Source organism: Bacillus rossius, chromosome 1, assembly GCF_032445375.1.
Source record: "Bacillus rossius redtenbacheri isolate Brsri chromosome 1, Brsri_v3, whole genome shotgun sequence".
Classification (NCBI taxonomy): Eukaryota; Metazoa; Arthropoda; class Insecta; order Phasmatodea; family Bacillidae; genus Bacillus; species Bacillus rossius.
This window is the reverse complement of record NC_086330.1, coordinates 244,234,569-244,248,898: the sequence shown is the minus strand read 5'-3', so window position 1 is coordinate 244,248,898 and position 14,330 is coordinate 244,234,569. Positions and strand designations below refer to the sequence as shown.

The 14,330-nt window shown below is 35.2% G+C and overlaps 1 protein-coding gene across 5 annotated transcripts in view; it reads right to left on the bottom strand.

Moving 5' to 3' along the window:
- The window catches only part of LOC134527432 (KAT8 regulatory NSL complex subunit 3), a 265,999-nt gene that overhangs the window by 236,322 nt on the left and 15,347 nt on the right, over positions 1 to 14,330 (bottom strand). For all 5 annotated transcript variants that reach the window (XM_063360109.1, XM_063360112.1, XM_063360110.1 and 2 more), the window contains exons 3-4: positions 9,538 to 9,669; positions 5,909 to 6,036 (exon numbers count right to left, since the gene is read on the bottom strand). In XM_063360109.1, coding sequence (XP_063216179.1) covers positions 5,909 to 6,036; positions 9,538 to 9,669 — 260 coding nt within the window. The remainder of the gene's footprint in view (positions 1 to 5,908; positions 6,037 to 9,537; positions 9,670 to 14,330) is intronic.

Here is a 14,330-nt window from a genome sequence, read left to right as displayed (position 1 = left end):
TAACGCAATTCATCAAAACTTTCGACCTAAGACCTAACTATTCAAAAGAATGACGATGCTTGTCGTCTTCAAATGTTTTGGAACACCATGCGTTTTGTAATGTATGCACGTGTGACTTTTCGATTGCACACGTTGGAAGGGATGACTGTAGAGGGCACATTGAATTAAAGAAACATGCGGAATATTTTATAGTCATGACGAGCAATAAATCCATATCGTAGTTTTTTCGCTACATCTGAAGAAACGAAAGTAACTAACGCAGAGTTATTGTTTACAAGTTCTGTTGTTTGTTTATAAGACAGTTCTTATCCAACCAGGATAAAAGAAGCAAATAAAAAGACAATTGTTCAAAAGTATAACTTTGCATACTTTGAATTGAAGGTTGAAAATTTCCTGTAAAATTATTGACATTTCTTACATATTCAGATGATTGTATTGTTCAAATAGTTTTTTTTTTCCTTTGATTCATTAATTTTCATTGTATTCATATGCATAGGCCTACATTTTTCATTTTTTTTTTTTGCATATTATTGTCCTTATTTTATCTTGTGTGTGTTATAATTCCTCAGGAAAAATTTATCGTGCATGATTTACATGTACTTTTTCCATATAATTGTCATTAATGATGGGTGTGATTTGAGGTTGGCAGCTCTGCCTACAATGTGTCTCCTGACCATAGACAAAGAATCAGCAGAGAGTATGTGAACAGGTTCTTCAAGCGGCCATAGACTAATGACTGTGATACTGAACCTTAGTACACTTAAGGTGTTTCATGTGTTTATCGGTATACATATTTATAACAATGCTTATGTTTCAGTATAAAGAACTTCAGTATAACAAACTCAACTATTTTTTGGTCCCTTCATGTTCTTTATAGTGAAGCTTTCCTGTATATGCATTTTTGAGTCTCAACGTCTGTTTCGTCATAGATACATACAACAAGGAAGCTGCTACTGTCTCACATGGTGTCAGATCGATTTATAGTCGAAACTATGGCCTTACTTCTTTAAATGGCCACCGCAATGGAGTGTCCATGTTTTATGGTGTTGTAGACAATGGTTACTGACCTTTTTCCCCCCCACTTCTGATGCCTGTGACCAAGATATTTGGGGGTGACGAAATGAATAAAAATTATATTTTGTTTTCAAGTTTGAAATGACAAATACATTTTTTTGAATAGATTACGCAATTTTTCCATTATTGTTTAGCGGAACAGTAGTGAAAAAAAACTTTGAATACTTGTTGCATGTTTAAAACTTCACTTGTACATGTTTTTGAAAATAAAGTCTTATTAAAACATCAAAAAAGGATATTTTAACACACAAATGACTTAACCTCAAGAGTGAAAGTTGATATACGACAAACCCATGAGATATGTATGCTTTGTCAAATATTCGTAAGAAAATCAATATTTGTTATTTCGTAGTGTTAGAATACGAGGTTGTATGAAATATGAATAGTTCATAATTTGTATCTGAAAATTTGAGTATTCGCACAGGCCTGAGTGTTATATTTGAAGTGGGAGAAATCGTTGTTAACCAGAAAATGGAAATTTGATACTGGAGTTAAACTTTCTTTTGGTTGTTAAAACAATTTTTATTTTTGGTAATTTTATGGTACAAGTGCATTAATACGCCCATTGAATAGTGTTAAAAAAAATGTTAATTTAGTTATTTAAACTGTATAACATTACTATTCTGGGAAGTTAGATAAATATAAACTAAAGTGTAAGGAATGCTAGGTTTGGTCAGATGCGTTAAAAATATGTATGTAATAAGTAGATAATAAGTAATATGTAAATAATTTAGCTGACCTAACTTAACCAACCTTCACTTATCACTAAGAAGCCACTTTTCTGCAGACATTCTAAAATATTTAATACATTCTTCTATAAAATATCTAGGCATTCTATTAGATTATAAATTATATTTCTACCAATTACTTAGTTACTAGTTCTAATAGAACATTAGTGTTAATCCAATATATTATTACCTTCTATGCTACAAACAGTGACACTGTTCTGTTTCTTTATTTATCAATTATTATATCTAAAATGGAATATTGTTCAGTTATTTGGAATTCCATCAATGCCTCTGATAGTAAAAAATTAAAATCTATTCATAATAAATTATGTAAAATAATTAATCTTAAGATGTTTATCAACATAGTTTAGATTTTCTATCTGATTGCTGTATTTACCTTGATTCTTGATTTATTAAAAACTGTTATTGTTCAAAATAAAATTGTAAGTACACTCTTGATAATATTGGAATTAGAGTTCCTCAATTTAACAGCCGTTTAACACCTACCCTACGTATATATCATAAAAAGAATCATGTAATTTTTAGACTTATCTCTAATTTCAATAAATTTTATAATCTTTGTAAAACTTAAATATCTCGTCAATATTTACTTTGTTTAATCTATTTATTTGTAACTATATGATGCATTTAAGTTTGGTTTCTGATAGTTTTTAGCATTTTTATTATTTTCGTTACTATCACCATAATTTTTGTAATTTTTGCGAATGTTATTGTGTATGTGTGGTTGTCACTGCCGATGTATGATACTCCGCCCTCGTGTGTTGCCATATGCGGATGTCTTTCCTACTATGGACCAGTGGGGGTGGAAGTACATGCATTTGCAGGGATAGCTGTGTTGCTGTGACAGCTGTCTCTTTGTATTGTGTTGTGCCCAGTATAGTATTAAACCAGATGCTGATAACATTTATTTTTTAATTTATCTGTGTTATTACTTTAAAAATTTAACAAAATATAATCTTTAGTACTAAGTTTCTGCATGCATACTTATTTTGAGCATTAGTATTATGGCATAATCCATTTTAATACTCTACACACAACAAAAAAAAAACTAGGCCCTTGGGGGGGTTCCAGATTTTCAGTTCCTTTAAAACACCCAACCCGAAACTGACTTTTTTAAGCTTTAGTTTCGGTTATGGGTAATTTATTTTACATTTCTGTAACTTCTTACTTCACAGTATGTAATGATAATGAAACTTTTGTCCTGCAGGAAAGGTAAACAAACACATTCATTCAATGCCACCAATGACTTAAGAGGTACGTATTAACGCATATAAACGTGTCATAAAGTATAGTTTATCTGTCACCATATATTTAGGGAGTGATATAATCGAACGATGCCATCTAGTTCCAACATTTTTTAGACCATAATTTTTGCTGGGTTAATCTTTTGTCTTAATTAAAGCATAATATATTTAAACAGTATTCTTAAATTTTATAGCAACTGGCTGCTATGGACACTTTTCTATGTGAACTCTGATTTAAAAAAGCTGAAAATTCAATTAATAACAAAAAAAGGTGTCATGGCAAAAACACTACTGAAACCAAATATGTCCTTCAGTTCGTCTCATATATTGGTAATACTGTTTTTGCTAGTTGGAATGTTACGATTTCTGGCAGTTCATACATTATAGGCCAACTTCAATACAAACACATGCAAGCGAAAAATATTGTTTTGTAATTCTTAACCAGAAAATGTGAATGTATTTCAACCATCAGGATTGATTGGGCCTAACTATTTCCAGGTTTGAGGTAAGCTTAAAAATACTTCAACTAAACAAAGTTTTAAGCTAGTGCAAAGAGTGTATTTTTCTTTGTTTTTTAAATAATATTTAACATCCAAATAATGGTCCAGCAAACAACATATATTTAGTATACTGCCCATATTTCTTCTGTTCTTTATAAGAACTGAAACCAAAACCTAGAACAGAGGTTCTTCATATAAAACTGAACAAGAACCACACAGGCTTACAAAAACCTTCTGCAAATACTCAAACTAAAGTATAAATTAATCAAGTCTGAACTCAGCTCAACACAATGGTATTAATACCGAAATTGTCATGTATGGAATCAAACCAAAAATTTGACTTCTTGTCCACCTCTACTCTAAAAACAAAATATATTTTGATTCTTTTATTTATTTAATTATAAAGGTGCAATTAGAGCCAAAGTGTCCTGAGCAGACTTGCACTACACATGTAAGCACAGGACTTGCACTACACACGTAAGCACAGGAATATAATATAATACACTGAACTGAAACATTAATACAAATATTGCAGTGTGAGAAACTGGTGTAGCAGGTTTCTGACAACCAGCCACCTTCACACGGAGGGTAACAACTAATAATAACTCATACAGTCAAACCTCATTAATACGAATCCGCTTAGTACGAAATTCCCGTTTATGCGAAGTACTTTCACAGTCCCGGAAAATAAAGTATGATTTCCTATGTTATTCAGTACTTTTAATACGAAATATGGTTAATATGAATTACGAAGTTGTTTTGATCCCTCAAGTAGCTGTTAACGTGTATAAGTAAACGGTTAATACGAATTTCACCACCGAAGTCTAAAGTAAATCGTCTTCATAACCGTCATGCAAACAAACGTTTCTCCAAAGATACATGTATATATCCTACAGCGCAAAATGGTCGAAAAACAAGATTGAAAAGTTCAACTCTAGTGGCGATGTTAGTAACTAAACTAGAAAAGATGCCATGTTGTAAACGGAAAACGAAAAGGAAAGAACTCTATACCTTATTAATATTAGTCGTCGAAAGTGTACATACGTAGAAGTTTAAACATTCTATGGAAAAAAGTTCTGATATTTTCCATTGTTCACGCACGTGTATCTTAACCTCAATTATTAGTGTTAGTTGTTTTGTAATATGACTGCGAAACGTAAACGCAACGAACTTACATTACAAGTTAAAGTTAAAATTATCGAAGAAGTAGACAATGGAGAGAGAACGAAAACTGAAATTGCGAGAGAATTTAACATCCAGCAATCGTCGTTGTCGACAATACTAAAAAATCGTGAAAAGATTGAATCGGCTTTTGCGAGTTCGTGCAGATTATCAACAAGAAAAATAATGCGAGGCCCAAAACATCAAGAAATGGAAGCTACCTTGTTGCAGTGGTTTTAAGAAATGTGTGCAGAAAACTTGCCAATTTCTGGACCTATGATTCAGAAGAAGGCAGACTACCTAGCATTGAGGTTAGGAATTTCAGACTTCAAGTTCAGCAATGGTTGGCTACAACGGTTTAAAGATCGCAACAATCTTGTTGGCAAAACTATGTGTAGGGATTCGGCAGCAGTAGATACGACCAAAGTTAAATGTGGTAAACAATGCCTATAAGAAAAAGATAGTGCAAACCAGAATTGATGCTTTTTTAAAACCAAATGTTTGAATAGAAAATGTGTCATGAATGCAAGTTTATTGAAGTTTGTATTATGATTTATTCTGTAAGTGTTGCATTGTGTTTGTTTTCTTCAGTGTTTACATATTGTCATGCATGTAGTGAAGCCAGCTTATACTACCAACGGTGTGTATAATTTTCTTTATAATTGTAAATATAGGCATTTAAAGTTCAATCAATTTTTTTTTGTCATGATATCCCAATAGTTTGGTTAATACAAACCCTCGTTATTACAAAGTGCTAAAATTATGGTCCCTTCAGGTTTGTAATAATGAGGTTTGACTGTACACTATAACTGAACCAAGGAGATGGCATTAGTACCTATCATTCTAGTTGGAACTTCATTACTTACATTACTTTAAATTATTTTTACATGTTTGCATTAATCATTCCTTAATACAATTAACTAAACCATGATATTCAACATTACCATATTACTAGTTAGCATTAAAACTCCTGTCATTTTCAGGGACTATGAAAAACAATTGTATTAGTGATAGTTTTGCATTACAGGGGTTTTAATAACAAGATTTCATTGCACTAAGAGTGTAATTATGGAGTGAGTTAGTGCAGTGTACACATTACAGAGGGCCCAAGTTTGAAACCAGTGGTTTTTGACATCACTCCTATAAGGCCAACTGGACAGAAGACGAGATGTCAGCGCACCTGGACAGAGCAGGCAAGGCATACGGCATGAACAGGTGCTTGGTGGGTCGCAGAAAGCTGTTCTCCGAGCGCCAGTTCCAGCGGCAGTAGCAGTGGTCTGCCCGCACGGTACTCATGTCCTCCTGCTTCTGCCAGTGAAACAACAAGCGCTTCACCCTCACAACCACCCACACAGCATTTCACAACTGGCAACCTGGCAAGAGAAAACCACAAAAGTATTTTAGGGTGTAGGACAGGAACTGTAAGAAGCCATGTTGGTTTGAACAGTTTTTAGGCCATAACAATTTTTCATATTTAATTTTACAATAAATTTGCATTGTATTTTATATATTTAAAGATATTCCATTTTTTCAGGCAGAAATCACACATTAAGGGACCCGCCTACCTGGACACACATACAGTATGCAGAGCTTCAGAATAAACAACACAATTTGAAAACTACTCAAGATATCTGAATGGGGTCGGTTTACAAAAAGCATTTAAGAATTAGCTGAGAGCCAATAGGTAGTTTTTGTTAACGGATTAAGTTTTTAAACTGTGTTTTTAGAAGAGTGAAAATGGCTAAAAGGCATGTTTTCAGAGTAGTTTTTTTTTTTTGCATAAAACAACTGGTACAGATTCTTGAAAGCACTTAAGGTACTTGTATTACACCTTTAACTTTATTTCATCTCTATATAATGTTACATTCACCGCTCAGATTTCATAGTTGTCTTATGCACGACAAGAGTTCAGAGCCAGTTCAGAGCCTTGTGCTTAGAGGTGACAATGTACTAGAAACATCAGTGAGCGTTACACTTATCATCCCGCCTCTCTGACACGCATAAACCCCCGACTTCACGGGCCCTTAAGAGATTACCAGACTATAACATAGTTTCTATTAACAGTATTACTAGAGTTGTAGTATTTTCAGAAATTGAAACATACCACGATGTACGTTTACTAAAGCAAGTATCCCAGACCCCTCCCATATAGTCGTGATATTTTCCAACCTGCCGGGGAGGAGCATACGGCTATCAATCAGCATAAATAGAGTATATCTTGGTGTAAGGGTAACTGTGCATTAAGGGATGACCACTAGTCTACTCATATACAAGAAAGATTTCAAGTATCTTTTTCAAGTATCTTTTTAATAGATCCCAACTCATCAAAAGGGAGGTATATAAAATTAAGATATATATAAGTATTCCATGAATACAAAAGTTTACAACAAGCTAAACAGTACAATATTGAGTAGAGCGTGACCGTAGTCGTCAAACCGTGTCTCTTACAATATGTGTTCGCTACACGGGCGAGAAGTCTTATATGTCAAACAGTACTACCTTAAGGTTAACATTGAATACTTAATTCTACTCCTAACTTCGTACACGCGCGTGTGGGGCGTATAATTTAGTTCGGTTATACAACAGTGGTTACAGACTTTAAAGTACATACGTAAATATTACTAGCGTCACAGAAACGTGTCTTTAATTACTTCTAACAATGTATATATTGGAACAGTGTTTCTGCAGGGGTTGGGCGCATCGCGCACATTTTCATAGTGAGCCTAAGCAGACAATATAAGGAAGCGAGGTACGTTCTACGTTAAGTATACGAGAGACGCAACAGAAGGAAACCCGATAGTGCAAAATGTACATTTCCTCCTAAGACGGGAGCGGGCCGGATTCCCGGCCATGGGCGGCGCCGAGGACAAGAACTAGTATAAAAATAAAAAAGAAAAATTTAGAATTTTGAACGTGGCGGCCAAACGTAAGCGAAGGGGAATTCAAGCCACTACACACCAACACTCACCCACCCATGACCGGTGACCGGACGCACCACCCGCGACAAACTATTCGCACTAGAACTATATACTATCTAAGAACGAGGCGAGCGCGCCCAGCCCCTTTATACTCTAAGGAAATTAGTCCGGCGTAAGAACACACACATGCATAGTTACAAGCGACAAGCCAAATCCTTCCGCGCACCACAAGCGCCTAGAGAGGGGACACGTTGACGTCAACACTGGAGGGGTAATACTCCGCTCAAGGGACGGCGCACTCACAGGTGAAAGAAAACAAAAAAAGACATCACGTAATTAATAAGATGTGACGGAAGCAGTGCGCCTCAGCACACTGCAAAATAAATTCAATAATAAATGCCAGTAACTTCACAGGGTACACTATTTGTAGCAGCCCAGTCACTATTAACTTCAGGCATCACACTAAATTATGTACTATACTTTAACGAAGTAAAATTTTAAAAAATCAAATGACTGAAAATTGTTATTGCCTAAAATATAGTCAACCTACATTGGCCTCTGTACGTACCTCTCTTCCCTCCTTAAGTATTTATTGCTGGTCCACTATCTAATGTTCTAATCATACATTTTGGAAAGCTACCACATACTCTGTGAATAAGACAGTAAGGGTAATTTTTTAATCTACAATTGCTCTCAAATTATTGTTAACCAAATTTAATTTGTATAAAATGAAAAATTCAAAAACCTCTGTTCAAGTAATTAATACCTTTAACATGATCACTATAATTGAATACTGTTTTCTCTACCACTACGAAGGAGCCACGGTGGTTGAGCGGTCAACTCACTCTCCTCCCACCAAAGCAATCTGCAGTTTATTCCCATATTGCCAAAACCTACATTTTTAGATTCTTCCAATGTTACCCTAGTTTACCCCACCAATATATTCCATGACTGCTACAGCCAACCATTTAATCCCTTATTCATCTCTAATGTCCTCAATGTTATTCATTCAATTTCCTCAAACTTATACAGGTTGCAACAGAATTTTATTATCAGATTTCAGAAACTTAACTAGTGACAACCCTGAAATATAATTTTAAAATTATCCTAGGATAAAAAATAGTCATCTGCATAGGCTTCTGGAACACAAGATAAGGTTGCATATTATTATCACTTGTAGACAAAACTTATGTGGGGATAGAAATTCTATATAAATCACAATAAAGTTCTGACTCAAAAGTATGTCTGCAAATAAGATTACTAACAATGACTCTACTTCACTAAATTTATGAATAAATGAATTTTCCAAATTTGAAAAATAAAAAAACATATTTTAATAAGAATACAAAGTTATGCAAAAATCAGACATTGATATGAAACCAAAATTATTTTTTGCTTACAGCTTTGGATGTGTTAATGAGGATACAACTTTTAAGGTATATCTAAACTCTTGTCACCTAGTACTGGAAACTTGTGAAGAGTTTTATAGGTTAAATGGGAGGATTTCTAGTATAATTCATGATAGTGAATTGGAACTATAAAAACAATGCAAAAATTATACGATGACATTTCCAACTGCCTGTACTGTGTGTTAACAAAAGGTTTGCGTGTGTACCACAGACACAGAACGCACATTTTCTTGACATGGCTTCAAAAAGAGAATATCAAAGGGATATTATCAAATGATCACAGGATGGGACTCGAAAATGTTTCATACAGGTATTCATGTGCGAACAGTTGTGTGAGGTGTTTTACCTTGTTGTGATAGTATGGTGCTGCTCATAGGTAAATGGCCCACATGTATGAATATGATGAGGAGAATCATGCAACATGTCCCCAATGAAGGCAACTTCTAAGCCCCAGTGCCACACCCACGCAGTGATCTACTCACATCTTCATTGCCCAGCTGCTTGACATAGGAGGTGAGCGGGTTGCTGTCCTCATCCAGGGACTCGCTCTGGCCGCTCGATGAGCTGGACGTGCGGCTCAGGTGCTCTCTGGTCGAAGATGTCGGCGAAGAAACCTGTTGCCCCACAAACAATAAAAAAAAAACTAGTAACAGGGCATACGCCTGTTACACTTTGATCCAAAACCGGGCAAACAGACCTGCAGTAAGTGAGAGTTAATGGGTGACACATTCAAACCCAAGCTGGGGTCAGTGAACTGAGGAAAAATGTCTTAGACCTGGTAGCTCATGGAAGTGTACAACCAATGGAAAGTTGGCACCTGTGGGGTGTATAATACCCCAAGTTGGAGACAAAACAGTGAACGCAGACCAACAATCGTCAGTCCAGAACACACCGTCGCCGATCGGAGATAGTAGGAGGTACCTCTCAGTCAACGACCAGCGAGTTGGCGACGAGCAAAAAACATGATGTCAAGAGGCAACCAGTGGATGAGTCGTCAGAGAGATGAATTTCATAAGGCTGTGGTGGGTTCATCATAAGTTATACTTTATCATTCTTACTATTTTGTAACCAATTTTTATATTTAAATTTTATTTTAAATATTCACTTAACTAGGGTTTTACTGGTTTCCATATTGTTAGCTAAGTTGCTATTTGTGTAAACACATTTTTTAGTATTTTGTTCACTTAAAATATTTTGCTCACTTCAAATACGATTTTTATGCCTATATTTTAAGTTTGTGTTAGGTAAAGTAAGGATAGATGTGCAACGCTCTAGCGCCAACAGACACAAAACTTTATCAGTAAGAGAGACGATCTGGTGCTTTCCGTAAGTATTTTTTTGATGGGAACAAGCAGATGTTAGCTCCAATCGGAGGTTGTAAACTCATCATGTGTGAAACAGAACTGAACTTTGAAATTGTGTGTCTCTTACAGAAATGCCTGGATGTAAGTACAGTGTAATTTGGGTAGAGTTGTAACCTTGAACGGAGAATGTTTTTGGCATCATCAAAATTAACAAATAATTTTTTAAATCTGAGAAAATTATTATTTTTATAGCTATCGAAACCTTAAGGGCCTGTTGTGAACATTATGTAATGGGCAGACAGTGTTTTATTTTTTTTTTCTGGAAGAATTCAAAATAAATCCACATGAACATTTTACTAATCTTTTTCTTCAATAAAGACGGTTTACCTTAATTTAAAAGTATCATCAAAATATTAAAAATCTATGAATATTTTTGGGGAACATTTCAGAATTTATTTGTTGAAGAGCTTTTGTGAATATTCAAGTCAGGTCATCTTTTAGCCAGGCTGATCAGATTTGTAATAAATTGTTTAAGAATAGCTAGGAATGTATAAAATAAAGTAAATTGTCCTTTTTATATTTATGTGGTTTGTTGGACAATGATAACGGATATCTAGTCGACTTTGTTTGGTTGAAAATGTCGCCCGCCAAGTTAAGCTATTGTATAAACAGATTCATATTATACGTTGTGATAGTAATTTTGTATTATCAGATAGTACGTAACATTGAAATTACCACTGATAAAATTAAATGTATATTTGGTTACATGGCTTAATGGTTATTGGTTATTTTGTCCTAGCATTGCCAAGCCGAAGGAGTTCAAGTGATAGAATGGAGCTCGTCTGTCATTTCAAGATGGTGTAAATACGAGCAGAAGTGTGTTTATGAAAACTTTTTATCATCATATTTGTCATAATAATAATTGGTTATAATCTGAACTTGGAATTGCTGCTGTATACTCTATCTACCTGCGTATTCCATCACCTACCATAACACCCTGCTACCTTCTGGATATAATGAGAAACAAAAACATGTTCAAAATGGTCCATTTGTTATTTCATAATTTTAAAATTCTTCTGTTAGTTCATCTGGCAGTCTTTTTTTTTTTACAGTAATGCTATACATTAGGGGAAGAAAAAAGATTTTAAACAAGAAATGTTAATCATATAATATGTTATCTATACACAACCTTCCCCCATTTTTCTCAAAAACTGCTTCAATGGTATTTTACTGTGTAAATTTAAGTAATAGTAGCAGCACCAATAAAGAAAAGTTTACAACAAATGTAAAAATATTTACAGCTAAGTACGTGCTTAGAGCTTAAAACATTTATATTACAGTAAAAATTGTTTAAGACATTCCCGCATAATACGTTTTCCCGCTTATTAAGTTCACAAAATTATTCCCTTGATCATTTCCATATATTCCCATGTTAATTTTTCCCATTCATAACGTTTGCATTAAAAGATGCTTCCTGTATATAACGTTCAGTGTTTGTGGAAAAAAATAAAATGTTTATCTTTAAACTTTTAAAATCTATTTATCATTAATTTTTCAAAATTAACTTATTTCTGAAAGATAACTAAATAATTGGAACTTGCACAAGACCATCGAAACCTTTGCCAGATGCAGCACGCTGTTACAAGTGTATGTTTTGACCAATCATCTGCTCGCATTTGTATAGACTGAGAGGCTGTTCCATCTGCACGCCATTTCCCCTATTCAAGGCAGAACATCTGATGAATGAGAAACTTGCACGACCATCAAAACCTGTCCCGCACGCTGTTACAAGTTATAATTTCAACCAATCATCTGCTTGTATTCGTATAGACTGAGAGGCTATTCTATCTGCACGCCTTTTTTCTTATTAAAGTTATTACACGTGACAAATACACAGCAAACCATATTTACCACCAGCCATTACTTCTTTAGGTTTGTGATCTTATCAGGGTGTGATTTTAAGGTTATCAGGCATAATAAATGTTTAGTGTTGTGGCAAACAGTAGATAATGGAATCTACAAGTAGTGGAGGACCCATTAAATGGAAGGTGTTATCATTTGAAGAAAAACTGAAAATAATATCAAAAATTGATGCAAACCCTTTGATACCAAGAGTGAGTATGGCAAAAAAACTCCGGATGCCGCCATCTACTTTGAACGGAATCATGATGAAGTAAGACCAACTTTTGGCTACTAATGTTTCGTCAAAGTGCAAAAAATAAATTTTGGTAAATACGAAGAAGTTGAAATTTTAATTTTACTCTTGGCATGGTTTAAAGAACCTAGGGAACTTGTAATTCCGACGAACGACCCAATTTTATGAGGGAAAGCTGTACAAATAGCAAATAACCTAGATGTTGAATTTCATGCTTCGAATGGCCGGCTCAACAGATTTAAGAAAAAGTAGGCATTGTCTATTGAACTGTAAGTGGGGAATCTGAGAGAGAGTGTGATGATACTGTCCAGAGTTGGATAAACACAAATTTGCCTGCAATCGAAATGGACTTTGAACCAAAAAATGTATTCAAGTCGATGAATGTAGTCTGTTTTTCAACATGCTTCCAGACAAAACATTTGTTTTAAAAGGTGAAACATGTCATGGAGGCAAACAAAGTAAGGAACAAGTGACAGTGTTATTGGGTGCCAACATGGATGGCACTGCAAAGATACCATTGCTGGTAATTGGGAAAACAGAAAAACCACAGTGTTTTAACAATATAAAGACATTACCGTGCAAGTATGCAAACAACAAGTCTGCGTGGATTACAGGCAGCATTTTGGAAGACCATGTGAGAGCATTGGATGCAAAGATGGGGTGCAAAATACGGAAGATTTTGCTTTTCATGGATCACTGCCCTGCTCATCCCAAGGAAATATCCAACCTTAGAAATATCTATATTGAATTTTCCCCACCAAATTCAACATCCAGACTACAACCCATGGACCAGGGAATTATAAAAATTCTAAAACAGCATTTTTGTAAGCGCCTTGTGTAACAACTTATAACAAGAATGAAAAGTACCAAAATGAGTGGTTATAAAATCAACATCCTGGACATTATGCATTTTCTTGCTGCTACATGGGAAAAGCTACTCACCATCATTAGCAATTGCTTCAGAAAAGCAGCCTTTGGTGCTCAACAAGTTAACAATATTTTCTCTGAAGAAGTATGTGAGGACAGTGAACCAATTGCATGCTCTTCTACACACAGTTTAAATTGGAAAATTCTTCAAGAGCAAGTAAATTTTTCATGTACTTTTGAATATTATATCTCAGTTGATGATGCGGTTCTACCATGCAAGCCACAAACCATGAAGATTTATGTGCACAACACAAGGATTTAGTTGAGGATGAGACTGGATATTGTGACAGCGATGAAGGTGATTCCACTTCCATGCCAACTTACTCTGAAGTACTTGACCAACTGGACAAGCTGAGGTTATTTGTTCATGGAACACCAAATGTTCCAGATAGTGTGAGGAAGAGTTTATAGTGTTACTACTCACCACCTCCGGCTAGCTCAAATTTGGTGATGAGTGGAACATTTCACAAATAAATTAGAAATTTACACACAAAGTTCGAGGTATTACCTGATTTATTTAGTCATTTAAAAATCACACTATATTTCGTACAACAGAGCACAAAAAAAAACTAACAGTACATTAAAAAAAATAAAACACTGAGCCATCGCCCGGCCACGGCCTGCTCGGCCCGGTGCTCGGACAATGACTGATCTTACAGCCTTCGTTTCCTTCGTGTGGGCAGTGTCCTGGGCTCGCTGACGTAATTTTCAGCCAATCACGGCACATGGTAACAGAGGCTACCACGAAATGCTTACTTCTGTTCCCACGATGCAGCGATTTTGTATCTTTCTCGCACTCCCGTGACCGTGACTCACACGCCTAGCGTGTGATACAAAGCCTCGGTCGTGGAAAAACGAAGGAGAATTATGTCAGCACGCCTTCCCACAC